This window comes from Haliaeetus leucocephalus, unplaced genomic scaffold, assembly GCF_000737465.1.
Source record: "Haliaeetus leucocephalus isolate CR32 unplaced genomic scaffold, Haliaeetus_leucocephalus-4.0 Scaffold137, whole genome shotgun sequence".
Classification (NCBI taxonomy): Eukaryota; Metazoa; Chordata; class Aves; order Accipitriformes; family Accipitridae; genus Haliaeetus; species Haliaeetus leucocephalus.
Genome location: NW_010972573.1, coordinates 2,436,066 through 2,463,831, shown reverse-complemented (window position 1 = coordinate 2,463,831; position 27,766 = coordinate 2,436,066). Strand labels below are relative to the sequence as shown.

Here is a 27,766-nt window from a genome sequence, read left to right as displayed (position 1 = left end):
CCACAGATAAGAGAGCCTCAGTTACACACCTTCAAAGAGGCAGAGGTAGCTTGGACCATCACTGAATGGGACAACCTACCTGCCTGGCCGAGTCTAGGCTAGGATGGTCTAGTTTTCTGAAGGCCATGCAGAGATGAAAAGGAGACTGGTTGTTCATGCACCCTTTTTGCCAGCCACCTAAGTGAGAGCCTTGCACGTTTGTACTGAACTTTACATCCCAGATATATAAATAATGCAGAATTAGTCTCCTGAGAGGTGAAGGTGGCTAAGCCCATCATTTTGTTTTATGGATGAGAAGCTCATGGTGACACAGTGGTCACCTTGTCAGCTTTATAGGTGCTCTTCACCTACAGAGCAGTACTATTGCAAAGAGAGCAGCTACGCAGTGAACCCCTCAGCTTTATAACCTCCCCGGGTAGGAGCCCTCCCTACCAGAGACCTTTTCCATCAGGACAGGTGAGATCACACTAGATGATAAGAGATCGCTTTGCTGTCTGGCAGGAAACACAGCACTGACCCTCCTGAAGGCTCAGATTGAAGATAGCCTCCTGCAGCGCTCACATGTGCAGGATAATGTCAGAAAATTACCCCATGTCAGGAAATCATAAAAAATGTTCTCTTTTCCTCTTGGGAGTTCCTTGAGACTCTGTTCCCTTCACCTTTCTCTCCACAGTGGCTGCTAGAGGATGCTGCAGGATACGGGACCTGAACCAAAGCCAATTGAGTAGCTGAGACTTCCTTCTAACTACAACTACTATTATTCTTTAAATCTGAACCTTTGGTCCCATTGCTTATCAGCTCTCAGTGTGACAGTGGCTACACTCTGATTTCAGCTCAGACAGGCTGAGCTCTGGAAATAGCTTCATGCTACTTAAGTAAAGCTCTGCTTACTAATGAAAATATTAGAGGGAATGACAAAATTGTTTGGGCAGATGAAGGAACCATGTTTGACCTTGACTAAATTCTCCATCTTTGGGTAACCCCTCCCTCTCCTGTCACTCAGGAAATGTCCACAGCTAGTTATCGTAGACCCTTCCTCCACCTGCTAGCAGCTCTGTGTCTTAAACTTTGGTAACATTATTCATGCAGCAGCACGCCAGGCACACGTCACTCATCTTCAGGGGTTTGAATTCCTCTGGCGAGGTGCAAGAAGGCAGAGGTGAATCAGAGTCCAAAACGATAAATGCTCTTTGCTCGGGATTAATCTGATATGCTTTTAAGGCATATCAGCCGTATTTTGCCTGTTATCATGTGCTTGGAGCAGCGTTACGCCTATTCATACCCATGAGTTAATCAGGGGCAGACCAGGATCTTGGCTCTGGCACTGGTTTGAGGCTGGAGCATCTGCTCCCTTGGGGAAAGATGGAAAGGGCCGACGCCACCCGCCCGATCACCACAGGGAGGCAAAGGTTGGCGGTGGCACTCGGCTCAGCGGCAGAGGTGGCCGCCGCTTCCTTCCACCACCAGCGGCACGGAGGAGGCCCAAGACCCAGCAAAACGGGCGCAGCTTCGTTGCGAACAGAAAACCCGGAGGCAGAGCTCAGGGCCCCCTTTCAGGGCGGTCCTCCGCCATGTTGTCCCCTCTCTGGGAGCACCCGGCACGCCCGGCCTGCAACGCTCTCCTCCTCACAAAGTCCCCGGCCCGAAGGATCTCCTCAGCTCTCCTTTGCTGCTTGCCGGGGAGAGGCACCGGGGAGAGGGAGGCCAGGCGGGCAGCCCACCACCCCGCCAGGGAGAGGGGGAAGCCCCGCCGCCGCTTCTGCGACGGAGGCAGCCCGCCCGGCTTCACCCGTGCGCCCGTCCCCACCGGTGAGCTCCTCGGCGAGAGCACCGCCACCGGCACCCGCGCCACAAGGGTCCTTTCCAGCCGCGAAATTTCCCGGGAGACACCCGGGGCGGCAACAAGTCTCCGAATCTGTCGCGACGCCCGGCATTGCGGCAGCCCCGCGCCCCGGCCCGCAGCAAGGACACCGGCTCGCCTCAGTTCAACGCCTTCTCTGAGAAGTGTCCCAGCTTCCCCTCCTCCTGCACGGGCTGCGAGGCCTGGCCGTGGCGGGACGGGCCCCGGTCCCCCGTGGGGCACCGATGCCCCCCCCGCCCCGCGGCCGGGCGGGCGCCCTGCAGCTCGGCACACTTCTCCTTGTAGTGCTGGGTGTTGCCGGCGAAAGTCTCGCAGCGGCTGAGGTTCTCCTCCTGGACGGGGCTGCCCACATTCTCCTCGCTCGGCCCCGAGGCCGTTGCCCCCTCCTGGGAGTTTTGGCTAAGGTAGACAACGATGATGTCGCCCTTGAAATTCATTACTTGTCCGCTTGAGATAAAGGTGGAGTTACTGTTTCCAGTCACATTTCCTGGGGAAGGAGGGGGGAGAAAAGAAGACACACGTGATTAATATTTTCTCCTCGTGAGGTGGACGCTTAGCACTGTGAACTTAATCTGCTGTGGCGGCTTTACTCTTGTTCCATTATTTTTTCCCCGTGACATGAGAACGCTCTTATAATCAATGCCTTCCACTGGACCTTTTCATTATTTCCATTTTTGCCTCCTCAGGACGAAGCCTGTCATCCACAGGGAGCCTGTCTGGAAGGCTTGGAAATATTTTCTCTCTCAATTGCATTCTGGGAAGCAAGAAGGAGCGCAACGAACTCGTGCTGCCCGTGCTGCCCTATGCACAAGCTGCATCCAAACTGCCTCTGCCCACGGTTTGTGAGGAAATGGTCATTACATCTAATTATGAGTTTTTGGTTTGGTTTTTTTTTTAGTCCCAGGCATCACATTGGGGTTTTTTTCCCCTTTGGTAAACAACAATCAGTCCTACCGTGTGGGCAAGGTAGCAGCCTTATTGAATAAATAGTGAAAGACTTAATGCCAGACCACACAGTGTCCAAATGACACAGAGCTTATACAATTATCTTACATTGTCCTGATCCTCCATGTAGGTACACTCCCGTACTCACCTAGTGCCCTCATGGATTTACCTGGATATACACTGACTCCAGTGGAGAGACAGAGTCTATATTACAGCAACCTAATGGAGTTATAGTTTCAGTCGGTCTGCCTGTGGTTTGAAATTTTTCAGTATAAATTTAATCTTTCTGCCATACAAGAACTGGGTCACTGACTCAAGGCACTGGGAATTAATAAACTTCACTCAGAGCAGAAAGAAAATAACTGAGAGCAAACTTTCAACAACAAACTAAAAACTTGTTAAAGTTTGAAAATCAAACAACCGCAGCAGCCAAGTAAAAAAAAAAAAAAATTAAAAAAAATTCTTTTTTAACCTATGAACACTCTTCCTAAGAAATGTTTTGCCTGCTGTGCTTCACTTAATTATTATTTGTGGACTGATCTGACACCTTTTAGACATTTTGTGCCTTTCCTCATTACGTTCCTCAACCCTTGAGTCATTACCATTTTCACTGCAGCTAAGCATGGCCCAGCCCAGAGAAATGCTGGTTTTCTAGCAGCCATGGGTGATGTTTGCACATCAGTAAAGAACACTGGGCTCCAGCTGTGCTGAGTTAGGACCTGTGCCTGCTCATAACCAAGTCTGGGTAGCACTTGAGCATCTCCTTAATAGCCCCCCTCAAGCAATCCTATTTATTTTAGCTAAACCACTGCATTGCTAGCTCTTTGCTTTCTTTCCAAGTGTTGTTGATTAACATGAGATGTCAATAAGAGTTTTCTCTGCAGGAGTTTTTTCCCTGCCAGTTGCTTCCCCTGTTTCAATTCGGTTTGGCTGTTTGCCATCTACAAAACTGTTAGGCATAATAGGAGTACAAAAATAACAGTTTGCCTTTATACAGATTGCCTGTCACTTGCAAAAGGTACTGCAGAAAAGTTTACCAGTGCTCAGTATGAGATCAAGAAATTAGAAATATATGTGAGAGTGAGGAGGGAAAGGAAAAAAAAAAAGGCAGATTAACGCATTTATAATGTTTAGTTGAACATGGCTGGCAAATCTTCACTGCTTACTGAAGACACTGTGCTGAAACAAAAGGATATTTGGGGACCAAAAGCACAGAAAATGGACACAAGAGCTTCCTGCACTGTACTAAGAGATGTGCTTCCAACCTGGAAAGTATAAGGGATGCCTTCAAAGGATAAGTGAAGGCATCGTTCTCTGCAGTGTTTCAGGCTTTTGATCTTTTCAGAATACCTGATGTTATTAATTACAATGACAGATTAATTTTTGTGGTAATTATTCACTAAGAACTGGAACAACGCAGGCGATTAATTTTCTCTGAGCCATCTAATGGCCTCTAGGTGTCAAGAACTGTTTGTCGCTGCTGAAATGGGCTGGTTTGGGATCTGGAAGTGAAAGGCTCTGCAAAACCATTCCTGATCATGAGTCACTTCGGTCTTCTGGCACTCATGCTTTGTGCTGTAGCCCTACACATGACTTTGAGGTGGTCATGAACCGACGCTTCATGTTCTGACTGCCTCCAGGCTTGGGAGTTTGAAAGAGTGCTTGAAGGCTTGCCTCCATCTCCAGTAGTGACCCCGGTAAGTGGCACCTGTCCAGAGGTTTACTTTGGTCCTCTAGGGTTGTTTCACAGGACAGAGAGAGTCTGCAATTTCTGTTGACATTTTGAGTGTTAGGGAACTAAACCCAAAACTTCATGGAATTACCCGTGGCCTTTTTCTTCCTGTTTGTTCATCCACCCTCTTTTGTACCATTCTGTCTTAGCACGACTGTGTACAAAGCCTGGTGGCTTCAGTTGCTTTGAGAAGCTTTACAGAAAGTTATTTTGCATGCACATTTATTCCATCTGGACCTTTTACAAGGCCCAGCAAAATGACCGATGATGTTGCAGCTCCACGGGCAGCCCCAGTGTGGCCGGGGTGCTTCAGTGTGGAACCTATGGCTAAGCCCTGTCCCGCTCCCCGTGCAACCAGGCATTGCTAGCAAGGCACGGTCATTCTGCGGACAGAAAAAACTTCTGCCAGCAAGCCATATTACCTACAGATTAACTAACCCACATGCACACTGCCCACAGCTCTCTCAGTACCTTCTGGCAGTCGTGCCTAAAAAATGGCAAATCAGGAACACAGTATATGTGCTCAGGTTTCACCAGATGGCACTATAGCATGTACATACCTGAAGGCACAGACACAATTAAAATCCCATGTAAAGAATTATGCTGCAGATCTAAGACGGCACTTTCTAGCACGTCTCTTAAATCCAAGCTCTCCTATTTGCCCTATTGTTCCTTAATATTTTCTCTTCCTCTTCGTGTCAGATTTAGAAAGAAAAGCAGTACTTCTGCAGTGCCAAATATGACTTGACTTTCAGTTGTACCTCAGAGTCCCCTACCAACAACAACGAAAGATATTCTGTGTTCTTTTTACTACTGCTGAATTTTGTACAGACCAGGCAGTGAAACTGTGTCAGGATTTCAGGAAACTGAAGCAGCAGAAAGACTATTTGGTCTTGGAAAGATGAACTCCACACACTTTCAGATTCCCACGTTGCATGCATGTTGAGAGAGGAAGAGCCTTCAAAAGTGTTGCTTTTGGGTTTTGGCAGACTGACAAGAATGTCTCCGTAAGAAACTTTAAGGCACGACATGGTTTTAAAGAAGGGCAACTGCTTACGACTGCTGCGTGTATTACAGTAATACTTAGATGTCCCAGTCAAAACTAAGGTCTCATTATGCTTGGCAGTGCATCGACATAAACAAAAATAGAGCATCTGACTTCAAGAGATTATAATCTAAAATGACTAATAACACATGACAGGCAGATTGCAGACTTTTATACTGAAAAAAAGTCTGAGGGAGGAAGGTTTCATCCAGAAAAGGCTCATTACTTCCCTTCTGCTAGTTTTGCTTCAGTGATTTTTTTTTTTTCCCCTGCTTTCATTTGACAATTTTGATACATTTACTCAGTTAGTAAACTGGTAGTCAATTGGTAAATTTGCAACAGTGTTTCAGAGTTGTTTAGGGGGCAGAGCACTTGTGTATGGAGAAACAATGTCTGTATGAAATTATTTTTAGGTGAATTCTTACATCCTAGCAAATAAAAATAAAGAGAAAGAGCTAAAAACAGAAAATTGAACATAATCTCTTTGACCCGGTCGTGGCCACCAGGTTACAGCTCCAGATGGAGTTTCACTGACCACCACATAAATGTAACCAGACTTAAACCTAATGGCAAAAATGTACAAGCAGACTGTTGAATGGACAATTGTCTGTCTGAGCGTTATGCATCCTTTCTTGACTCAGCATCTAGGTCCCTATACTCTCCTCCTCCTAAGTCTTCTCCAATACACACCCCTGCTATCACCAAAATGCTTCAGTAAAGGAATTGCCTGGCCTCTGCAGTGACAGCCAGAAGATGGGTTCTGCATTGCTGGTTAGGTAAGGGCAGGACAATGGTCCCTCATGACCAACAGTAGTGCTCATACAATTTGCAGAATTCACTACAAACCAAATAGCCTTACTATTTCAGTTTTCTTTTCAGATTAGCTTCAGGGCGATTAAGTGAAAAGGCATAATTTTGTTCTTCTCCCCTTCTCCTAAATCAGACCCTCTGAATAATACTGAGCCAGCACAGAGAATAATCCTATACAACTGGGTACAGGTCAAGCCTAATGGGCTTACCAGATGCTGGAGGGAGGTCTGAAGTGCTGCTGTTTGTCCCTGAAGTGCTTCTGTTTGTCCCTGAAGTGCTTCTGTTTGTCCCTGAAGTGCTTCTGTTTGTGTTCTGGTACTTCATGTTGGTACTATCTGAAGATGCATCTTCCATACTATGATCACTTGCTAGTGTGCTCTGACCAGCAGAGAGGAAATTCAGGCCACAGGTGCACTGTGCATAGGATCCAGTTTCTGGGGAGGTGGAGGCACTGTCAGCTGCAGCACAACAGGGTTTGCTCCACTTTCTGGGAGACTCCCTGTACGAAATGCCACACCTCACACAGATCTTCTCTGAGTCACAGTTTGTTGCAAAATGATCTGTGCCTTTGTTGTCTGTTTCTTTCAGGCAACTGTGGGCATGTTGGCAAGATTTCTGAAGAAGTTTGTCCGTGGCAGTGTGTGCCCCATCTGTGTTGGAGGAAGGGTGAAAGCCTTGAGAGACTGTTATGTCCTCTGTGCTCCCAATCCCTGAAAAGTACTGATTTAAGCTGTCGTTCTCCCCTGCCTCCATCGGTTCCGAAAATGATGACACCGTTTTACTGGCAGTCCGACTCAGCAAAGATAAATAATCAGCGGTATTGAGATCCTTATCCGTGTATTCATCTTCCGTGGGAACTGGTGGGAAATGGTCATCATCAGTCTCATTTACCACAGAAAACTCTTGGAGGTTCCCTCCCGCCTGGCATGGTGCTATGCTGGGGCTCCCGTTCCTGCAAGGAGCGTGACCACTGGTGCAGCATGAGTTCCCAGGGGCAGGAGAGCTGGTGGGGCCCAGGAGACACATGCCTTCAGAGGCCTGGGGGACGGCAGCATTCGTGATGTTCTCGGTAACAAATGCATCTCTGTGGGGCTCCTGAAAGAAATTAAAAATAAAAACTTGATTAAGAAATAGATCAGAAGAAGATTATTTGCTAGACAAAGAAGGAACAAGCAGATCCCTGTTCTTCCTTGGTGCGGAGCTGCTGAGGTTGAGCAGCACCGCTATATTTGAGTCTTGAAGTATAATTCTGTTCTGCTGTGAAACTGTGACTGATCATGCTGTGCTCAGCGGGTGTTCAGAGAAAAAATCTGGTGGCCTGGGGGGCAATAACGTTTAATTTTGGGAGATGACTATTCCTAGGTCTTAAGAAGGCCCTTAAGAGTTAATAAATCTAAAAGAGTCGCTAGATTCTGCTGTTCCTTATGGACCATCAGTAAGACCTACCTAACTGCTTAGAAGGGTTTGGAAACCCCCTATGTGTCTGAAAGGCTGTTGATCTGTGAAGGCCTTACTGGGAGCAGAACCTTTATTATCAGTAATGATCGGAAAAAGAAACTGGGTTGATTCAGAGGGCCCAAGAAAAGCTAGAAAAAAAAGAAGTCACATGGGCAAGGTTGCTTTAACCTGGAAAATGTTAGGACAACAAATGCTAAGGCCCACAACATCATGTTGCCAGTACTTGTCAAAGTAAAGCTGTATTTTTGGTTGCAGCTCCAAAAAAAGGGTTGGGAAATAATTCAAGGGTTTCCTTCACTTCATGCAACTTGTGCTGTAAAGACAGGTATTTGGGAACTGATACCTTTCATTTCTAGCATCTGTTCAGATCTTCCAGGATAGAAGAGAGAGTGTAAATGCTGCCAGCCCCTAATTGCTGTTGATTCACTCCTCTGTCCCGGAGGATCTGAGCATCTGCCAGTGCAGGAAGTTGCATTAACACTTGTGAGACAAAAGAGGAACTGCCTACTCAAAAAGGTGTGTTTGTTTGGTATGGGGTTTTTTTTGTAGCAATGGAATTTGAGTCTTTCAACAGCTAAGCTAGGCAGAGCTCCTAGACGGGGTGGTGGGGGAAGCGTGCACCTGGGACACCTCAGTCCACGGCCGTGGTGTGAAGCAGGCAGTGCACATGAACTTGAACCTGTGCCTCCATCTGAGTGTTTCAAGTGTGGGATCTGGTGTTCTTCCAGAGCAAACCCTCTTGTAAAGTCTTACTTTTATCACATCCAAATGGACAAGAAGGATTTCTGTGAGCACTAGAATTAAGGTGTCTCTCAGCCAGTTTCTTTAGCTGATGGCTCTGTGCTTAATGCTTTGCATGTCTGGCTTTCTTGGCGTTACCCCAAATCCAGATTTGTCCTGTGTGAGCACTCTGGTATGTAAAAAGGTGCAAACTCAACTGAAGCTTTTCCTGCTCTTCGGATTGAGAAAAGCTTTCTCCCAGGCAGAGTCTCAGGTGTTCAGCAAGCAGTGGGCTCACGTTTAACTTTCTCCTCATAAATATTTAATCATCACAGAGACTTTTACCACTGTTAAAACTGGCTGAAACCACAGAGCAGGTTCAGAAGCTATTTGAGAACGGTGATTTCATACGCCTCACATTTACAGAAAACCAGACTGAAAAAGCCAAAGCTGCGAGCATTTTTTGAGGAAATCAAAACTTGTTTTCTAGCCAAACATTAATGTGGAGTCTGCTTCAGGAGGGTTGTCAGGAATGCCATGCGGAAAACATAAAACAAAGAGAAAATGCTAGCGTCTTTGACTTTACCTTTGATCCTTTTATTTGGCTGCACACTTCGTTAGCCCAATTCTGTAGATCTGCTGTAGGGAAAAAAAAAAGAGTAGCTGTAACATATAGCAGCCACTGAAGTTAGCCACAGACCTAAACACCCACAGTCATTCACAATCCGCAATATCATATTAAATAAAAACCAGCGAGACTGTTTTTACTGACTGTTCAAATGTCCCAGCGTCGGTCTAGCTGAGGATTCATTGTAACTGGAACAGGGATATATTTCTGTGGAACAAATGTTTCCAGGCTCCTAAAATAGACCACGGTTAAACTGTGTTCCACTTCAAATGGGGTTTCTTTCCTGGTCATATGTCACACCAAGCTATGACTGGCCCAATACCGACCCGCTTGCAGCCGTACGGTCTATTTCAAGAGAAGTCACATGGATGGCCCAAGGGCCATTATCAGACAGGAGTAAGGAGCCTGGAGAGAAGAGGTAAGCCACTGAGACCACAGGACAGCGGGCTCAAATACAGCATATTCCACTTAATCAGGGCGTACTTAATGGGGAAATTCACTTAATTGGAGTATCTCCCAAGGAAAAGCTTTAAGTCCAACAATGCTTTATGGTAAAGACTGCCACTTAATAGAGTTAGCAATTCTTGTTTTCTGTTTACACTTTCAGGAGATTTTGTAGGGCTCAGGTCTCACATCCATTTGAAGCTTATGCTGGTTTTGTATGTCTGAAGATAGATCAGCTGCATAGCCACTGCCAGTTCCCAGCAATGACTCTGTTCCTCTGATGTTGAGTCTGCACATTTACCATCAAGACCCCCCCCACCCCAAGCAGGCAGAGCTTCTTCCTGATCCTACAAGTCTCTGGGGCTCCGATTAGCAGGATTTACCATGCAAAGGCAATGAAGGACTATCACCGCAGAGCAGCAGGGCAACAGAAATGTCAGATAAAGAGCATTCCCCCCTAACCTGCTTTGCATCGTATTTGGTTTGCAAGGAGAGTCACCATTTCCTCCAGCCCATCCCAGGAATTCCAGATTTAGCACAACCCATGTTTAGTGTGGCAGAGGCAGACTATTTCTAAAACACAGGCTGAAATATACTTTACAACAGAGGGTTGCTGTCTTCCCTTCCACTGCTCCCAAAACATTTAAAAAATTGCTAGGGCTTGGGAAAGGAGATGATGGAAAAACTACACTAGGAAAACCTTTCCACGTTTAGTGGGAGAAAATAAAAAGTGAACAGAACAATATGGGTATGTCCTTAACGAAGGAGATCCAGGGCTTAACACAGACTTGAGTAACTTTTGAATGTATTTCTGTTGTATTAACAATATATTCAGTACCCCACTGTTATCCAGTATGCTTTTGCCAGAATTTTTCTATTTTTCTACTGATTATCCTATTTCCTCCTAGTATTTCTTCCATACCTCATCAGAACTTTAGCCTTCAGCTAAAAACATTGCCTTCATGTTTTCAAATACACATCAAGCCTTTGTCTTGAAATCCATATTTTAACCTGTCCAGATGTAGGTTTCAGGGGAGGAGGGAAAGTGGGAAGGAGGAGACAGGAGGTGGTGAAAGCCCCCTGCTTCCCTTCGGCCAAGGGGTCTGCTGTGCCGCATGGTGCAGAGCAGCCATGCTGCTGTAAAAGCCCCCAGCACCAGCCCTCCATCATCCACACAGCGGTTGCGTCCGCCCCGAGGGCAGTCACCCCGTGGTCAGGGCTGCAGAAGGCTGCCAAGCAATATGCGTTATGCATTAAGTGTAATATGCTGCCTGCCTAGAGGAAAGTTGTTTGAAGCCTGGCTTTGCACTAGTTAAAGCGTACCCATATGGAGAGGTATAGGGATAGTACAGAACTTGCAGAATAACTCCCCAGTTTCTTAACCTGGTGGTTACCCATGAAATCAGAGAGTACAGAGAGCCATGCAGCTGTCACATTCATGGATATCATTAGCTATCACGTACCTGTCAGCTTTTTTCCCTTATTCTTGTAGTATACAATGAAGATGACAATGCCAATTAGTGCCACAAAAAACAAGACGACAATCAACACGTATAAGATCCTGTTTGTTCCTGCAGAATGTAAAGAAGATAGTGCCATCAACATGCAGCTTGTACTCAGCAGTATGACAATCCTTGCTTATTTTACCTGCTTTTCCACAGGAGAGAGGTTTTTTTTCTTGCTTCCTATTTGATTTTTCAGTTTCTATAATAAGGACAACAGCTCTAGCACTCACGCAATTTTGTGACAAGCAGCCTTACTGAAGGTACATGGTACCAAGCCATCTCCACAAAAAACAGAGTCTTGGTGTCTCAGAGAGGTGTGATCCAGTCATGCTCCTCTGAAAGACCCCTTGCAAGCTGCCAGTGTCCATGGGCTGTGCTTGCTCTCCCTCAGGGGATGGAGGACATACATTTCATGGAGACTATAGAATTCAGCTGGCAAAATTTGTCCTTTATCTCAGGCTATTAAGGATCATTGTGTGCCAGGCAAGAAGCATCCCTGGTACCATACCCACACTGGAGAAGGAAATGGGCAGTGGGCAAGAAGGGAGAGATACATTCACCTGAGACTGTATCCATTGCTATAAAATAAGCATGAAGAGAAGCTGCTAGCCTTTATATGGATAACGTGTGTATTGAAATCAGCAGGCTGAAAAACTGAAAGAGCCGTAACTGTGATGGAGATCATGGGTATAACAGCAATGCTGCTTGCCAGGCACCTCGGTGGGAGGTGTAAAGGTCTGCGTAGTAGTGGACTTGGGCCCTAGAGCCGCCAGGCTTAAAGTAGTCTTTAAAGGTGGGATTTTCCAAAAGCACTGTCCTGGTCTACAGCTGCTCTCCCTAGAGTCACCCACAATGGGAATGGAGTTAAGCCAGCCAAAGTCCCTAGCAAACACCTCCCTCCTCCCTCCTGCTACTTTCTAACAGATAATCTGTATGAGGACACGTGCCGTCTTCCGATGGCTCAGGCATCTTCCGTTCTGTGCAAACTGCATCTGACTTATCGGTCCCAGGCACGATTTCTGCCATTCCTAGAGCTGTACAGCTAAAAAAGAAAGACAAAGAGGCTAAGTTCTCAAAGAGAAAGCTTGTTGTGGCTCCTACACTTATGCAGAGCACTACTTTCTGTTGTAACATGCAACATTTCTGCTGCATTTCCCCACCCTTAAGAACATCAGACACCTTCTTTATTTTCAGCTGTGTCACCTCAGCAATTCTGTTGTTACTGCTTTCTCTTGCTCCCCGCAAGGAGAATTCAAGCTTCAGTGTGAGAATGCCTTTATTGCTGCACAGCCGACAGAGATGCTCTGTGTGCTCTGCAGACAGCCTGAAACATCCCACTGTAAAATGCTTTTGCCCGAGTTTCTCCCTGCCTTCTAGCTGTTGTGGGCCTTTTACAAGATACAGGGACTTACTTGGTCCAGGATTTACACTCGTCAGTAGATGAAGCGACGTTTGAGAAGTAGCCTCTGGGACATGGTATACACATTGTGTCCTTATCTTGTTGCACTGTGTGTAGTAAAGGAAGAAAAACTTCATAGCTGAGTTTCCGTGGGTTCCTTTCAGGTGAGGGGAAGGTGACTAGGCTCCCCATCCTCCTGCTCCACACACCCCCCTGCCAACCCCCCCGAAAGCTTCCCTGAAGAGAGAAGGATCTTAGATTACATTACAGCAGCAATAACAGTCACATGTAAGCAGAAAAAAGTATGCTAGTCTCACCTGAGCACTTCTCTACATCATCAAAATGAGAAACAACCAGGAGCAATTTGCAGTTATTGTAAAATAACACATATCTATTATATCCTTCCCCTTCCACTAGCTTCCTTGTGTCGATGCTATGCCACAGACAGCGACGCTAACTGGTATTGTCACTTCTATGAAGCCACAGTAAACAAAATGTTGTATCAGGATTTGCTAGGCTGGAGAAAAACCAGCACCACTGTGCTCCAGGCCCATGCAGCATTTCGTCTTCCATTACTCTATTATGTGCTGCTTTTTGGGGGTTCCTCATGCTTGGCACAGCTGTTCCCAGTGTTCATTACAACTCTGAACTTGACTGTCTCTATTTTCCACATCTGTAATAAATCTTTGCATTACAAGTCATCTAAAACAGAATACCTGTGCTACCTGAAAGGTATTAATTGCTTTTAACTTGCTTATAACATTATAAAATGGCAAAGCAAAGTCGTTGGACAAAAACTGATTTCAAATCCACCCTAAGAACAATCCCCAATGGACTGCTGCTCTGCATATTAGAGCAATGCATGACCTAGTGACTCACAGTCAGACACCTCAGCAAACATTAGAAATGCAGCGAACACATTGCAACCACTGCCATGTCCACGTGATAGCTTGCAAAAGTCACTTGATCCAAGAAACTGTTTAAACTACAGAGGTAGAAGCCTTCAAAATGCAAATAGTCCACGAGGTTTACATGCAGTTGTAATGATAACTCAGATATGCATCTTCTGTTGATAGCCATCTGAGACTCTAAAGTATCCTCTCTACCATCACCAACCCACAAGATGCTGGCCTCATCCCGTAGGCCTGAGCTGGACATTTCACTGCATACGTCCCCCTTCTGTATCTTACCAGGACGCTCAACTCCGAATCCTGGAGCACATATGGTATTTCGCTGACAGCAGTCGCAGTCTTCATTCCAGTGGTAGCCCATCGTACAAGCACACTGCCGCTGGAACGTGCTGTTCCCTGGGTTCACTTCTCTCAAAGCTTTCCCTAAAAGAGAAAGCAGATGGGAGTAAAAATCTCTCTGATAATAAGCCTCAAGTTTATGAATCTACTGTTCTACCTATTTGCTTTGCTTGAATGACAGATGCAAACCCATTCACGTTAGAGGAAATGTTATCCTTCAAGAAGCATGGGACACCCTTGATCAGCACGGGGCTCCTCACTGATTGCACTCCTGAGCAATACTTTTCCTTGTAGCTGCTGTAGAAAATAAGCAGAGCTTTTGCAAGGGTGAGACAAACGTGTTAGGGGAAGTGAATGCGCAATATACTGGGCAAAAAGACAACCTTTAAGATCCAACTCACAGGAGTGAATGGCCCCAGTGGAGATAATCATTATCAGCAGCATGGAGACCATGGTCGCGGTGCTCAGCACAGCACAGAATCTCTGCTGTCTGGGGACCTCCCTCTCCGCCAGGCTCTTCTGCAAGCCCAGCCTCCAGTGTTGGGTACCTGAACAAAGCAACTTCCCTGGATCCACTTTCCCACCTTCGTGCTTCACTAATTTGGATTAAAAAGTTCTTCGGTATGAACAGCTCACCTTGATCGCATATTTTATGTAGTAAGCATTTATCTTCTTCATTCCAGACATCCATATACTCGTTTGGGCCACACGGCTGGCACACGCTGTCAGAAGTACCAGTGCATCTAGCAGACATATACTTTCCTGTGAATGAGAGAAGGACAAGTAGGTCATTTGCAAGTTGCATGCCAGCTGTCTAAGGAGCTTAGGGAAAATAACAGGTTGGGCTAACATTGCTGTACACAAATCATTTCTTCTTGCCACCTTTTCATTTCCTCAGCCTGGCTCCCGTTTAGTGTGGCACTGACACATCTGCGAAGCTTACAGCCTGGGAGCAGTCCTATCTACATGCACGAGAATCAAGCTGTTCTGTCTCCCGTAGTGGTTAAGTGCTATCCCAACAAAATAGCTGCTATGGCTTTTGCTGAGGTCAGCAGGACCACTCCTGCACTAGAAGGCACTCATAAGCCTGAAATCATGCATCTACAAGGGCATGTGCCAATAGATTAGCAGAGTCACAAGAGCAAACTGCCTTACTGACCCACGGAGCTGTTTCTAACGAGCTTTTCAGTTATGAAGCCGGTACAGCCCAGTGCTCACGTACCTGGCTCACACTTTGTGCAGCACCGTCCAGAGTATTCATAGTGTTGTTCGTTCTCACATGGCGGAGTGATTTGTAGTGACAACTGGAGCAGAGAAGGAGAGAGAGGACATGAGAACCAATATACCTGGAGAGCTTCAGACCTATCTAGTCACAGTGCTGGCAGAGAGGAGGAAACCCTTTCTTCTCTATAGCATTTTGGATAGCTAAGCAATAAAAATTGCCCAACATTTATGACTTCAAAGCTGCTTTGTAGACACGCTAAGAATATGTACTTGGTGCTGTACACACAGGGACTTGTAATACAGCCAGGTGATAAATAACCCAATCTTGCAATTTGTCATGAACTTTTGGCCTGCTATATAACCTTTTCTTACAGTACTCTATTATTTGAAACCTGACTTCAAAACAATTGTAAAGAAAAAAACCTGGCATACAGATACTTCTGTAGTCTCTTCCACAGATATGACCTCAGACCAAGACCCAGGCAACTGACAGTTTTAATGTATAGCATTAAGCAAACAAGTAAGGTGAACGATTTATACGCCTGAAAAAGAAGAAGTTCCCAGCTTCCCGCTGGGATACACAATACTCCTGGCTAGCCCCAGAAAATATCGGACTTCAATTTTGCAGCTTTTTGTGGGTCCCGCTGTGTCCTGCAGAGATGGTCTCATGGAACTGAGGCAGCCATCCAGAGAGGTGACACCATTAAGCCAACAGCTTTTTTGTTCTCAAAAACCAAAACAAAACCAATGCAAACCACCACCCCCAAACCACCTGAACCCGTTAAATGAGAGGGCATCTGCAAAGCAGATCAAAGCAGGTAGCAGCGCTGCCTCTAGCTCTTACAGGCCGTCACACCCCCTCCCTGCCCTCGGCTGCCTGTACGCACGGTGGTCCTACGCACAGCCCCACATCCACGGTTCGCTTGGCCAGGCTTCGGGGCAAGGCTCATGCTGGGGACCCTGGCCAGCCAAGCACCGTGCCCAGCCCCTCGCTTAACCTGCTTTGGCTGCCTGGGAGTCTCCCGGCAGAAGTCCTCCAGGCAAACTCAACACCTTACAGCCAGTTATTGATCTTGTAATATAGATAAGATGAGTCAAAATCTGGCCTGTAGCAAGGAATCCTTCTTTACTGGAGAGAGTACTTAAAATCTCATTTACTTTGAGAAAGCTGCAATAAAGCTGCTGCTGCTGGTTAAAGGGAACTTTTGCTATCTAATACCATATGACAGCCCTGTGCCTACTGATACTGGTTTCCATTCCTCTGCCTAGCATTCTCCCCTTGTTTCCTCCAAGTCTTTACTTCTCCTCTTTCCTCCTTTTCTAGTTTCAGCAATAGCAACATCTCTAACAGAGAATATTTTTCCCTAAGCACCTTGTCCTCTTCTAATGCTGGGAAGGGTCTTGTAACTTAAAGATGACCCAAAAGGTTGAAATTTTTCTTTAAAACACAACCTTTTGGCCTGGAGTTTGAGCCATGGGTTGGTGCATGACTTGTGTTTATCAAAACTGCGCTAGCTGTGTCAGGAACAGAATAAGTACATCGGGTCAGAGGTCTTGAGTTTCTATATTTTTGCAGGTTATAAACAACTTATAGCCATTTTCTTACCATTACAACAACCCCAGGTCCAATTAACAGTCTAGTCTTGCAAGAAATCTTCTGTTGTCTTATTTTTCCTTGTCTCTTTCTTTGCATTCATTAGCAGTACCATTCTCGTGATTAGATTATACGTTTTTTTGGAACAAACATTGCATTTCATGTTTGTGCAGCACCTCCCAGGAGGGGTGCAAGATAACGATCAGTGCTGGCGAGGCAAGAGGCAATCTAGGAAATGGAAAGCTGGGCCAGCCTGGCAGCTGAACAGTGACACTGCTCCATGTCCCAGGGGAAACACTGAAAATACTCCTGTAATCGAAGGAGCTCGTTTTCTGCAAGGCACTTCAGGTGGCATCTGCTAAAACACTAAACTGGCCAGCACAGGGTTGAGGCAACATTGCGGGACTGAGCAGCAGAGACAAGGTCTTGAGTGACTGCTTTTCTATTCCCGGGCATCTGAAAAGGCAACAAAAGTGATGAGACCAACAATAGGTCCAGCCACTCATTTTTGGCACAGAATATCCTCTTCTTCCTTGTTTGCCCCAGTTTGATAGTTCCTCTTTAGCAGAAAAGACTAAAAAATTACTGAAGTGTCAAACAAGGGCAAAGTCATCCTTTTTAAGGAAGGATATGCAAATCTGCTAAAGAGCATTCAGCTAAAGGGTCTGGAATAATTTCCGAGAATCACAACTCAGCCTGAGGAGCAGCAGCAATCCCCTGGCACCGATGCTAGGGAGCAGGCTAATTGCTCAGCCACCTTTTGGAAATCGTTTCATACCTCCATGCTTTACCATATAAAGAGGGCTATTGTTAGGTTATAACTCACAGCTGCAGCTGCATAAATCTACGCTCTTTATCAATAAGTAGTCTCTTCTGCGACCGTGTCCTTCCCTTTTTCACACAAGCCAATGCATTCACAGAGCTGCAATACTCCCTCCTTTGATTTATGCTCAATAGCGTAAAGACGAGGCTCTTGGCATCCATGTATTAACCTCCATGTGAGCCCAGCCTCCTTCAGAAGGCAAGGGATTTTTGGGCTGGTATGGACTGGCTGGAGCCGCCGAGCATGAAAACTGGGGGCAGAGAGGACAGGAAGGGAAACAAAAGCAACCCGGGGTTTTCTTAGGGTGGGAGCTGAACTTGGGCCCTTTTGCTAACACAGCCCCATTGAAGTCAGGTTAGCCCCCGTTTAACCCTCTGCCAGGGGATTGTGTGTGTCTCATCGTCGAACTGTACGTCAGCTTCCCTCAGGGGCTGAGAAGTACTCGTGCTGCTGGCAGCACGATGACCTTCGCCATCACCAGCGCATTCCCGCCACAGAGTCCTTCCGAGACGGGGAAGTGCAATTCAGTTCGCAGATGAGGAACTCGCACCCGGAGGCTGGCTGGCTTTACAGAGGTGACAGGAAACCAAATCAAGTCTCCCAAGTCTCAAGTTTGCCCTGTAACCCCTGGAACATCCTTCCTCTCATCGGGTCCTGGCTCGTGGGTCAGAGGGATTTGGACATCACCAAGCTCTTATCTAGAGACAGAAGGGGCCTTGATGAATAAGAAGGTGTCAACCACCTCTGAAGTGATTAAGTAAGACAAAACCCAGCCTGGTCATTCCTTTAATGGTCTTGCTATTGATGAAGTTGCCCATTAAATACCACCACCACATGCAAATGAGTGCTTCAAAGTGCTCTAAGTATCCTGTGTAAATGTAATTTGTCACTTAAAAAGTGTGGAAAGCACACAGATTTGCACCATTTCCTAAAAAAAGTCGGCTTTCCTGCTTGATTAACATTACCTCAGAACAAGTATATCTGACAGGGGAAGAGTCCAGGGGGAGAAAAAAGACAAACCCTCCTCCAGGCTTGGTGGATCCAGTTCGGTAAAGCACGCCAACACCTGCTTACCTTTAAGCACATGAGTAGCACCATTGACTTCTTTGGAAAAACAGGCATGATCATGTCAAGGTTTGCAGGAGGACTGTGTTTTGGTCTTGAGCTGCAGATAGCCTTTTCAGCTTCTTTTGTTTTTGCCTATTCGTTGAAAAGGACGCGAAGCAAGAGTGTGCTTGTAGGGTCGGAGAGCTTCGATGACTCAGAGCTACAAAGCACCACTGTGTTACTCAGACCTTGAAAAAACACACACACACAGGTGCTTCTGAAGGGGGAACCAGCAGCATTCAGATTCCTGTCCTCAGGCTTAAGGAAATATTTATTCTTGGTGCCGTTGAGCAATCAGATGGCAGCAGAAGCTGTGTGTCATGGATGCTAAAATTACTTTCTCGCTCAGATGAATATCCAGACAGACGTTTCAGAGAAGATAGAGTTGCATGGGCCCCTTCCCTTTGAAAGAAAAAAATCTGGAAGAACAAGCTCGGGGGTTTCCACAGCCTTTTTCCCATGCCACTTCTGAACAAGAACCTGAGGCCTCAATGAGGATGGCTCATTAGCAATAATCGTAGTTTTGCAAAAATTGAGATGTAAAGGGACATGTCAAGGGGTAACTATCTTAAGATGACACCTTCTTGCTGAGTGTAGTTGTTTCTGGAGAGTATTCAAGTCATCTGTCATCATTTTACTGAGCAAAGCACATTTTTTTCTCCACTTAATATTACAGAACCAAAGTACCTATAGGAGAGGCAACTGTGGTCTGTCCTGCATTGCACACCACTTGTTCTTTACACTCTGGAGACTGAGTTTATTCAAACCACTTGCTTTTGAGGTCCTTAGACTGGCCTGCTGGAGAACTGTAATATTTCTGTGGATTTGGGGCTTTATTTGTCTTCATCATGGGGACTGAGCTTTGACCAACATTTCCAGATCTGAAGCAGCCCTTGCAAGTGCAGCACCCTGGTATCCAGCTAGGATGGCCTCTGCAGTCATCTGCTGCTTTTTCTCCTTCAAATATGAGCCACTCCCTCTCCTCTTACAGGTACCAATTGTGTGCCCACAGCCTTCCAGCTTCCTACCTGATTTGGGTCAGCAGTATCGCTAAGCAAAACCCAGATTTCTTCAGCTCATTGCCAGTTTCAGAGGCTTGCCTAAAAAAATTATTTAAGAATAAAAATAGAATCAGGCTCTTGATGGGTGCTGCTCCGTGGCTGGTGCTCCCAGGCACTCTATGGAGGCGCTTAATAGTAATGCGCACAATGAACGACTCTGGAAATTTTTACAATTGTGAGTTTATAAAGGGAAAGAAGAGTCTTATGTTAAAAACTTAATCACAATCACATGGATGCTGAATGCAACAGTTCCTTCACAGGCAGTCTTCACCGTTGATAAAAATTCAATCAAAGCAGCACACAAGGCACAGCTTTGCAATTCCAGTTATTGGCTCACAGGTCTGTAATTCTTCACGAAAATCTTAGATTGTGAATGAAATGCTTTTGGTGATGTCAACTTTCCAGTGACCAGTAAACCACATCACAGAACTACCACCACGTGGTAACATATAGCCGGGAAATGGCAACAGCTAAAAACTAAATATTATTTCACTCTTAAAAATAGGTCCTTGAAACCCTGCTAGAGCCTGAATACCTAAAGGTGCTAGGAGGAACATGAGGGATAAATCCGATAATAAAGAGGTCAAGAGAAAAGTGTAACTTGCAGCCAGGAAGCAGGCAAACGATGGTAGAAGCCCCATCCTGACTCTTCCCCTTGCCCCTCTGTTTTAGCACGCAGCAAAAAGCAAACACCTGAGCAGCTGGTGCTGCTCTGCCAACGGGAAGGACCAGTCTTCTCAATCTCAAACCCACCAGAGTTATTTCTAGCCGGCAGACTACGCGAAGGAGAAGTGCCGCACTGACCACTCTCGCAGCAGGGCGGTGGGGGTAAGGCAGACAGGAACCTCAGGTGTATCATATGGGAGATGACGGAGGTGATAGATAGCAGGGCTGAAACGGCTACCGACCAAACCTGCGAATCAGCCAGCTTTCTTCAGTGGACTGAAAACTCGCCATCACATGCACAGCATTCATCATTCAGACACAAAGCCTTCTTCATACAACCGACAGAAGGGTACACCTAACATTTTCATCGACTGGGTGGTCGGTAGCGTCTGCATGTTGCCTGCACTTTGGTGCAAAACCTCATGTTTTAACCTACGTGTCCCCACTGCCACAGCAATTCAAAGACTAATAGCTACGAGGTAGAATAGAATATTTTAAAGATGAATCAGAGGGTAAAACCCAAAAGCTAACCAAACTCAAATATTTAACAAAAAGGCTTGACAGCAAGAAAACAGTCCATAACAAGCAGAAATAAAAACTGCACAATAATGACATTACTAAAGCTAATACCTAGATGTACTTGTGAAAAGGCCTGAAAAGACAAATCTCTTCTAGATTAAACAGGTGCAAGAGCAGCACTCCATAGAAAAGCTTAGCAGTTGCACAACTCCAGGTACAGTCTCAATGGCTCGCCATGAGTATCTCTACACCCATTCACGCTTAATCAAAATAATAATAATACTAAAAAAGGCACTAAAGACACAATCATTTATGGGGAGCACACTCCTCTTGCATTTTAGTTCAGCAGATTATTTTTCTATGCTTCATCAACTGAAGTCAACTCTTAAGAAATGAACATGACAGATTTTTTGGGCTTGGCTATTTCTGGACACCAGACTAGGAGTTCAATGGGGACTTTCTATGCTTAAAAATTCTGCATGTTTATGTACCTTTTCCTTCCAGCATGCCACCAGAGTGGAATATAACGTATTAACCAATTTGGTGTGAGGCAAGACCCTGCAATTGTAGCTGAACTGCTGGGGAGAATTAAAAAGCTTGTAAAGAACAGGGGAAGCCTGCTTTCACCACCTGATGTTCTACTTTGGTTTCCTTCTCCTGGATTTTAGCATTGCACATGGAAGAAATGCTGAATATTCTGCAGGCAGAAATACGAATGGTAGTGGTAGGGCTGTAACCCTTATTTTGGATGATGGTCATATAGAGGGGATGCACATAACACCCACGGACTGTTCTGCCTTGGTGTGAGTTATAGTAAGAATTGCATGATTGGATCTGTGCCTTCTCCATCATGAAGGAATTGCTGCCTTCATTAAAGGGCTCAGGACTGGGCTGAGAATTGGTTAATTTACTCTTTAGATGTCGCCACAAGGAACCAGCTCTGCCAGGGACCATAAGCCAGTCAAGTCAGTGGAAATATTCCTCCCTGATTTGAACAGGCTTTGGCTCGTTTCCATAAGCAGCCTGTTTTACTACCCGTGGTATGGCAGGGGACAATTTTTTTTCCTGTGAGAGCAGATTCAAGGAATCATCTCATCCTTGCTACTGAACAATGAAAAGTTACTGAAGAACATGATGTTCACAAGGCAAAACTATTTGCTGTGGCATAATAACGTGCTCAAAATAGATTCCCTTCTGTGCTACATAAGCAATTTTTAGGACTTCATATGAACCTAGTAGCACATTTTTCCCTATCTGTATTTCAGATTAATGGGTTGCCTAACAAAACTTTACAGTATTTTTTTTTCCGTACAAGACTTTTTTTTCTTTTCCCTCCACTTTGACCACTGACTAAATATATTCTGCACCCATCTGTAGTCACAAATGTTGTTCTTTGTCATTCCTGAACAGATCCTATGTACTTTTTTTTTCTTTTGGAGTAGCCACAAAGTGGTGAGGGTGAATGACCTCATTTTTTTTTTTCCCCCCCTCCTTGGCTAATTGGCTCTTACAGAGTGGATTAAACCGGCCAGCTTGGCTCTTTTACCGAACATAGCCTTTCCTGGTCTCTTTTATCTAGATTTTAAGAGGGGAGCAGCCGGCGGGTTCTAGCAGAGCCGAGAGGCAGCTCTGGGTCTCAGCTTTCTTCTCACCCGCTGTGCTGCCGTCCTCTGCCGCGGCCCCTGCTCCAGCCTCGCCTCCGGGGACATGGCGGGGAAGAGGCAGGGACCCACCACGAACGCATTTGGCCAAGCGGTGTGGGGAACGTGCCTCCACCACGGGGGTTCCGGTGAGGCCGTGGGCAGAAGAAGACCCAGAGAATAAGGAGGAGGGTTGGATGCTGCAGCCTGTGCGACGGTAGCCGGCCGGGGGGACGTCTCTGCTCCCCGCCTGGGCCCGCGTGGGCAGACCTCCCTGTGACTTGGGTGGGAAATGGATGAGGCTCTATCCTGCGGTGATTAATGACTCTTTGGCTTTGTTTGCAGCCACGACATCCTAAGGGCTATACAAACACCAAAGCAAGCCAAGCCCTTGGCCCAGAGAACTCACGCCCTGACAAGGCAAACAACAAGAATAACCATGGGAAGCACTGTGAAGCGCAGCTGAGGTGGCTGCATAGGTATGGGACAAAAACCAGGATGTCCCGGAGCGCCGGGACAAGTCGTCATCGCTCCTCTGGTGCGGTGCTGAGGCCTCTGTGAGGCACCACTTCACAAATATGATTGCGCACTGCGGTGACGCATGAACAAAGAAAAATCAGGAAAATTTGCATTTCCCCAGAGCTGAAGCATCACACCAAACCCTGCTGCCATGGAGCAGACACAACAGCAGAGTGCCCTGGGTGCCAGCGCAGCCTGCAGAGCAGGATTCCCTCCTGCAGCCCACCCTGCGACTTTCAGCCATCGCTGCTCTTGGAGATCCAACAAGTCTTTCTTCTACTACGTGAACTTTGGACCATTTTCAAAGAAGAGTAAGTCATAAAAATGGGCAAGTTCTTGCAGGCAGGCTATTGTGTCGTACAGACTGAGGCCTACCCAAGTCCATAGTGCAACCTGGTTAAACAGCACTTCATTTTCATATTGCATTTATCGCACACAAATATTTGCCTTTGCGCTTTCCGTCAGTAATAATGACCCATTCTCAGAGCAGCTGCTTCTCCGTGCAGGCAACACCAACCAGTGCATCCTTAAACCAGAGGGTGAGCAGCTGCGGCAGAAACCAGCGCTGCTTGACAAGTTGAGTTTCCGTTGAAAAGAAAGGGGCAGCCTGGGCAAGAAGCACGGTCACAGCCGAGGACGTGATGAACCAGCCATCTCCGTTTCCCTCTTGTCCCCACCGCCCACCTCCTCCGCGCTGGAGAGCGGCCCCTTGCAGCTCGGGGCGTGGGATGGAAGGAGGTCTGGATTCTGCGGTCACAGCATGCGGTGGCAGGAACCTTCCTGGCTCTGGTCACCTCAAACACCTCCTGGAGACCTGGTCACACAGGGAGCAAGTTGACAAGGAGGAGCAGGAGGAGGACAGCCTGGCAGCAGGGGTTACCTTTTTGTTGCATCTACGCATGTACCTAGTACAGCAGGGTCTTCCACCACTTGAACTGCAAGGGACAGATGGGTAAACGTAGCAAAGCGACTCAAACGTGATTCCTCTAAATAGCGTTAAGGTATAAATGCCAGAGGGCACAATTTCAAGGTTTTCGTGATTTTCTACGCTGTAGTTATGCGCACATCCCTTTTAGCATCTGCACTGGTTCTTGCAGAGTGGTCAAATTACATCCCACTTTCCTGAGCTTGAGGGTGCTTGGCATGAGAGTAACAGGCAATAGAAACAGATCCTTAGGGCCACAGTTAATCTCTCCGCTTGACCTGCATTTCTTTTTCTTCTGGCATACCATGAAGAAAGCCCTGTGCCATAAATGATGTCGGTCAGTACCCTCGAGATGGCTGATAAGCTTTGAGTTCTACTGCCTTGTGAAAATGTGGCGAAGGTTTGTTTTGGTCCCATTTGTGGGAAAGAATGAATCACATCAGGAAGGTGATACTTAACATGAAAAGAAAAGTGGCAGAGGTTTCTTAAATTGTGGATTGGTTCAGTTTTATATGCATTATATTCCTTTTATATGAGGTTCTGTAAGATTTTTCACATGTTCCAGGGGAAACTGCAAAGCAATGAAAAACTCTGCAGTTTCCCTTGCAGGAACTGTTCCTGCAAGGGCATTTTGACAAGTGAACTAATTGAATTACAGTAACTTTGAAACCCATGCTGTTAACAACAGAATAAATCCAGGAGTTTAGATCAGATATTGTAGTTTTGCTCTACTGAGTAATTCCTTTGGTCCTGATCAGAGTGGGAATACTGGACCAGGAGAGCCTGTGATATAACACAGCATAGACATTTTTAAGCTCTTTTTTCCCCTCTCATCATAAACACTGTGTATTTTAGGAAGTTAAAAGATAATCTATATTTTAGCCAAATTTTTTCTAGGTTACAAAGAATTCCAGATGCTTGCACTGAGAAACTTTCCCGATAAAGTAAATATTACAGAGTAGTGGAAGAACCCATCCCATGGCCACAGAAGGGAAGAGTAGTCCTTAGCATTAAACCAGGCAACTGGTTTATTGCATATTTGCAAATGCACCTTCTCACAGGCTTTAACTCCTACCTGATAGAAACATTTATGCTTTTCACCGGTGTTAAGCAAGGAAGGGATGTGACTATTCTGTACAAAGAAGCTGAGCAGATCATGCTTCAGAAAGCAAAATAGCGGGTCCTCTAACAGGTGCCCAAGACAAATCACTTGGAAAGATCATCTTGTGGCTGAAGCACAAGACAAGGAGGGCTGAGCTCTCCTCCCAGCAGTTCTGCTCCAAGCTCCGTGTGTGACCTAGAGCAAGTCATGAATTCTCTGTTCCTGTTTCCTCTTTGGTGAAAATGATGACGATGATCATGTCTGTTCTCAGCAGAATTACGAGTACTCATCAACTTACATTTCCAAGTGTTTCTCATTCTTCGCAGGAAATATACATTGCAAATATCACTGCCTTACCACTACCCCACCATATTGTCGACTCTAAACAGAAGTGCATCAGACAAACTTCAGCCCTACCACACCTACTGTCACAATTTGTTCCATCAGAACGCAGCACTCTGATAAGAAGCCACTGTTCAAATCAGTCAAGCAAAGGAGAACCTGAAAGGCTGGCTGGGAGCAGCATCTCTCCAGGCTTGCCTTGCTTTCACATTCTTGACTTGCAGGTCCTGCTTACTGTTGCAGACAGCATATTAGACTAACGGGCTCTTTGACAAAGTATGGCTTATCCTATGTAAACTTACACTGCAACTTTCCTGGAGCCCCCTGCTATTTGGTACTGCTACTTGTCCAAAGGCATTAGCAATGGAAAGTTGCATCCTGTGCAACCACTTACAGACTCAGAATTAAGCACATGTTGAATGCAGTGGAAAGACTTTACACATCAGCCCCAAATAAATACAAGTTCCCTGTTTTGCATCCTCTGAAAGGCTATGAATTGAGAGGTGAGAAATAACGAAGAGCTCCTCCTGGCTCCTAAATCAGGGTACCCGAAACATGCTGGGAGCTATAGCATGGAAAAGGTTTGGTCAAGAGTTGAGCAGGTTCCAGGCAATGAGGAGATTCCAAAGGGACCAACTGCCCCAAATCTAAATGGCTCCAGAAGGAAGCAAATATGTAATGGTTAGTGACCTGAAGCAAAGGTACGAAGAACATTGAGGTCTGCTCATCATGCTGCATTGATCACAGTCCTGAACACCAGGGCAGAAAAAAAGAGACAGATAAAGAGGATGCTGAGGAATGGGACAAACCACCTGAAAGCTATGATGTAAAAATCACTTTTGAAATATACAGGCTCATTCATATACATATGGAGGACACCTGGAAAGCAGCAATTTAAGAGAAGCCTAAGGACCGAGGGTGGACAGCATGAAACATATGTTTTAGAGGGGGAAAGAAGGCCGGTGTGGTTTTAGGCAACATATTTAGGACCAGGGATCCAGAGGGAAGGCTCTCTGGACTATGCGGTCAGACATTAAATTGGAAACTGTAGACAGCAGAGGGTTTTTTTGTTTTCTTTTGGTTTTTTTTATCTTTTCTTTTTTTTTTTTTCCTTGAAGCTGCACCTTGCTCTCAGGGAACCCAGCCATGGACTGGTTACAGCACCATGTTGAAGGAAGCACTTAAAAATGACACAACTAATCAAGAACAATGAGATGCAGAGAAATACTAGAAGTTCAAATGAAAGAAATACAAATTGTAGCGAGGCTGCCAAATATTGATTAATGGAGAAAATAAAGTGCCTGTAGCTTGGGATTTGCAAACAGTTTAGAAGGGTCTAAATAACCCAAAGGGAAAGGAATAATTCTTAAGCCGTATAATTAGAAAAAGCAAAGCAAGATTCTGCAAATTTAAACCACTGGAGGAAACCCAATGTATGCCATTCACAAGGCTGAGCAAGAGCTGGCTGTAGAAAATGGTCTGTCTGAAAACAGGGGAAGACCAGCAACGATCCCAACCGTAAAACATGCTGACCATGAGCCACCTGGCATTGCACAAAGCTGCAAAAAGAGCACGCTCAGTTTGCAAACAACTGCAGAACCAAACCTCGCTCATGTCTTTCCCCTTACGAGGAAAGGGCTGCCCTTTTGGGGGAGCTGACCTGGGACCGGGGTTTGGTTCCCAGCTCTGTCACGAGCGGCACGTGAACCTCCAAGCGAGTCGCGTAACCGGTTTGGCCTCAGTCTTCCACCCGTGGACCTGGGGTCACAACACCGTCCCACCTCCGGGGCTGCTCAGGGTTTGCCTGCATTCGGCTTGGCGGGGTGGTCAGAGCACGAGGGGGACTGCACCCCTCCGGGGGGGCTGAAGGGCTGTGGCTGGGCTGCGAGGACCATACACGCTCATCCCACGTCTGAGGTCCAAGCATACTCACGCTCTCTTGAATAAATCTGCTTGGTAGGGTGGAGTCTGCCTTATTTTTACTCTACATGCAAATTATATCCCTCAACAACCTCACTGCAAATATTTTCTGGCTTCTCACACCCTGCCCTGGGCAGGAGCAGACCGTTTTTGCTGCAGATCCTCTGGCTTCCTTTGGAGCTTTGGGTTTGGGCTGTTCTGATTTTAAAGAAGCGAGAGAAGCTTGCGAGACAGGGCGAGTCACAGGGAAAAAACAAAACCAAAACCCGAACAACCAGAGGGAAAAAAAAAAGGCAGGCGAAGCTGTCCTGCTAAAACCCGCTCCGCCAGCGCCGGCGGTGCAAGATGCCACGAGCGCCGACTTGGCCACCTCCTCCGAGCGAAGGACCGAACCTCCCCGGGTGAGACGCGACACCCGCCTTCCCCCTCCTCCAGCTCAGCCCTGGCAGCACAGCCTTACCTGTTTGCCAGCGGCAGCGAGGCAAAGGAGAAGGAGCCAGCAGCCTGATGGGACGGGCATGTCTGGG

At 46.3% G+C, this 27,766-nt stretch overlaps 1 protein-coding gene across 1 annotated transcript; it reads right to left on the bottom strand.

The window, feature by feature from the left end:
• Positions 1-1,980: 1,980 nt before the first annotated feature.
• TNFRSF11A (tumor necrosis factor receptor superfamily, member 11a, NFKB activator) lies at positions 1,981-27,766 on the bottom strand. The gene is made up of 10 exons (XM_010585999.1): positions 27,700-27,766; positions 15,020-15,101; positions 14,434-14,559; positions 13,738-13,881; positions 12,561-12,654; positions 12,096-12,190; positions 11,107-11,214; positions 9,158-9,210; positions 6,603-7,488; positions 1,981-2,348 (listed from the first exon to the last, which is right to left on the bottom strand). Exons 1-10 carry the CDS (start codon positions 27,757-27,759, stop codon positions 1,981-1,983), a joined length of 2,016 nt encoding a protein of 671 aa, XP_010584301.1. The 5' UTR covers positions 27,760-27,766.

What these genes read in the sequence shown, in the direction of transcription:
- TNFRSF11A (XM_010585999.1), bottom strand. Translation starts at nt 27,759, where the DNA reads ATGCCCGTCCCATCAGGCTGCTGGCTCCTTCTCCTTTGCCTCGCTGCC. An exon ending in TCGCTGCCGCTGGCAAACAG is followed by an intron (nt 15,102 to 27,699) that starts GTAAGGCTGTGC and finishes TCTCTGCTCCAG; the next exon opens with TTGTCACTACAAATCACTCC. An exon ending in GCCTGAGCCATCGGAAGACG is followed by an intron (nt 11,215 to 12,095) that starts GCACGTGTCCTC and finishes TACATTCTGCAG; the next exon opens with GAACAAACAGGATCTTATAC.